At 59.6% G+C, this 3,219-nt stretch overlaps 1 protein-coding gene across 1 annotated transcript in view; it reads right to left on the bottom strand.

Moving 5' to 3' along the window:
• The window catches only part of Syde2 (synapse defective Rho GTPase homolog 2), a 54,638-nt gene extending 52,071 nt beyond the window's left edge, over nt 1–2,567 (bottom strand). Inside the window, exon 1 of the mRNA XM_005357400.3 lies at nt 1,333–2,567. Coding sequence (XP_005357457.1) covers nt 1,333–2,539 — 1,207 coding nt within the window. The 5' untranslated portion in view covers nt 2,540–2,567. The remainder of the gene's footprint in view (nt 1–1,332) is intronic.
• Between the last annotated feature and the right edge of the window lie 652 nt (nt 2,568–3,219).

Genomic DNA, 3,219 nt, shown 5'->3' with positions numbered 1-3,219 from the left:
TGGTCTACAAGAGCTAGTTCCAGGACAGGCTCCAAAGCCACAGAGAAACCCTGTCTCGAAAAACCAAAAAAAAATAAAAATAAAAAATAAATAAAGACAGGGTCTCACAGTGTAGGCCAGGCTGGCCCGGAACTTAAAGACCCACTTGCCTATTCCTCCAGAGTGCTGGGACTAGCGGTTTGTGGCACCACACCTAGGCTGGATGTACACTTCCCGTGAAAGCCTCAAATACTTTCACTACTCAGTATTTTTTAAACGCTTCACTGACAGACCCTGTAAGTAACAGGGTGTCAAGACACCACGTGGTTTTGATCTGTTTCTTTCCCCAGAGAATTTTGATATTGACAACAAAATTCAGAGATTTCTACAACTGATAACCTAGACCTTCATAGCTTATGAAAAACAGGCGCATACCAAACCAAGGAGTATGAGCACTATATAAGGACAAACAGACTTTTAAAAATATTTTTCTACTATAAATAATGTTTCCCAAGTTTTCAAGTGACCTTGGGTACTTGGGCGTGGATCTGAGTGACATTTATTTTCATTACCATGCCAGTATCCTAGGTTGTTTTTTTTTTCCATCCTACAAGTGGATAGAATCTTTGATTTGGGTTTAGTTTGGTTTGTATGGTGTGTGTGTGTGTGTATGTGTGTGTGTGTGTGTGTGTGTGGCCAGCATGCTCACATGCAATTCTGAGTTCAAGTATGTGTGAGGGCCTGGAGGAGAAAAAGAGCCTAGTAAGTAAAATGACAGTTTATGAAACCTGTAAAATTCTACCTTGGATGGAATTCAAGTTCACAAACTTCCCAAGTCTTAGGGTTTGCCGAGAGTTACAGAGGAAAATCAAGACAGTGCCGGTCATCTCAAAACCTACAGAAAAAGCAGGTAAAGAACTTAGCTTCTGCTCACTGTTGTTCTAAGGGAGGAGACACGCTGACTCTTGGAGAAGCGGAGGAAAAAATCCGAAAAGGGAAAGGAAAAAGCAGGAAGGGAGTAAGAGGAGGAAGAGGGAGGGCGAAAAGAACACAGCTCTAATGCATGACATTGGCAGAGTCACACGACCTACTGCAAAAATACTGGCCGGGACAGAAGCCCACGTCAAAAACAGGAGAGCCAGGGTTCTCGACCTATGGGTCGAGACCGGCACCGGGCGGCATACCTAATATATACATTATGATTCGCACCAGCAGCAAAATTAGTTGCAAAGTAGCAACGAAATGATTTTGTGGTCGGAGGTCACACGGCTTGAGGAACTGTATTAGAAAGGTTGAGAATCACCGCCCGGGAGGCTCACGGAGTTGCTGAACACACTGACCGCAGTGTCCTACCTGTCAGTGCGATTCTTTGGTCCGCGGTCACCGAGAGGACGTGGTTTTCGTGCACTTTCCAACTGCCCAAATTTGGAGAAGTTGCCTGCGCTCCGGGAACTTTGGGTGCTGTACCACGAGCGCGACCCTTCATCCCCAGGGACAGCAGGCGTCCTTTGTACATCCACCTCTGCAGCTTCTTGACCGTCACCGTAGGTGGCTTGAGGAGCGGAGGCCCCTCGGGACGGTCCTCTTGGCTGCTGGGTATCACAGAGGTCCCCGCAAGATCCCTATAGGGACGTCCCGAGGACCGGCCCGGGTCCTGGCAGATGGAAGGCAGGAAGGCGGCGGACGCAGCAGCCCGGTGGCTGCCCCGGCTCCAGCCGTCCATCCCACCTACACGTGGCTGGGGCTCGTCCCTGTCCCGGTGCGCGGCGCACGAGATCCAGCTGTCGCTCGCCCACCGCTGGAGCAGCGGCGGCCGGGGGTTCCCGCGGAGGCTCTCGAGACTTCTGCAACTGGACAGCCTCATCCGAGGACTCGGCGGCCGTCCTACCCCGGACTCCTTAGGAGGCGACCGGGGCGGAGACACCTGCTGCGGCTGCGGAGGGCGGTCGCCGCCTCGGGGGCTGCAGGCTGGGCGCACGGCTGCGCCGTGGGGGAGAGGTGGCTGCTGGCCCCGCGCCCGGGCTCCCGCGGGTCCGCCCCGCCGCGTGCCCGAGTCAGGGGGCAGGTCGTGCATGGCCTGGATCAGCAGATAATAGGCCTCTCGCAACTGGGTCTGCAGCCTGCCCGTCTCCCGGCGGCCGCCCTCCACCCCCGGGGAGGAGCCCGCCACTGGGGAAGGCGAGGCCCGCAGCGCCTCCGCCCCCTCGGGCTGTGCGCCCGCGGGCAGGTTCTCGTAGTAGTCGGCGCCCTCGTCCTCCCCGTCGTCGTTGTCGTCGTCAGCGTCGCCGCTGCCTTCGGGGCCCGGGATGGCGCGAGCGAGCGCGCGGCCCAGAGCGGCGGCCTCTCGAGCCCCGCGAGGCCATGCGACCCGAGCGCCTGGTTGCTCGGAGCGCATCCCGCTCCCCCACGCGGGCAGCTCCATGCCCGGGCTCACGAGCCCGCGGGACGCCCAGCGTGCCTCGGAGAGCGAAGCCGCCACGGTATCCGCACGCAGCTCGAGCGCCCCCGGAGCGCGGCGCTCCCGGTGCCGGCAGAGCGTCCTCCGCCAGGGCTCCGCCATGCGCGCAGCCTCAGCAGCCCGGCTCGCCCTGGGCGCGGGGCTGGCTCCGAGTCCCGCGCGGGCGGAGGCGGTGGCTCTCCATGACCGCGGCGGGTCCTCGCCAGCTCCTCACATACTTGGCATAACTCTGCCGCGGCGGGCCGTGGGGGGGCGGAGAGGGAGGGCGCGGGCGGGCGGGCGCGGCAGCGCGCATGCCCCGGAACTGGAGCCGCGACGGGGCGCGCGGGCTGCAGAGCTGCCTTCCAGAGGTGGGCGCTCCGGGGGCGGGGCCAGCGGCGCTGCAGGGAGGGAAAGGTGGAGCGGGTCCCGCTGCCACCCCGCCACCTTCCCCGGCCCCTCCCCGCTGCCCCCCGCGTGAGGCGTGGCTCCGGTGCAGCAAGTCCTAGCTTGAGGGTAACAAAGACTGTTTGGACGGATCGAGTGCAATGCAGGTGTATCTCTCTGGAGCGAAGTTCCAATCAGTTCCCTCCCCGCCTGGAGCTGGTGCAAAGGAATCTGCGGACCTGGAGAAGTCAAGAGGGCTGCTGGCTGCTCTTGTAGAGGACACAGGTTCGATTCCCATGCCTGATGGCTCACAGCGGTCAGTAACTCCAGTTCCAGGGGTTGATGCCCTCTTCTGGCCCCCGCGGGCACCAAGTAAAGTAGACAGAGGTCGACTCAGGCAAAACAACCATGTACAT

The sequence above is a fragment of the Microtus ochrogaster genome, chromosome 21, assembly GCF_000317375.1.
Source record: "Microtus ochrogaster isolate Prairie Vole_2 chromosome 21, MicOch1.0, whole genome shotgun sequence".
Classification (NCBI taxonomy): domain Eukaryota; kingdom Metazoa; phylum Chordata; class Mammalia; order Rodentia; family Cricetidae; genus Microtus; species Microtus ochrogaster.
This window is presented reverse-complemented; position numbering and strand designations above follow the sequence as displayed.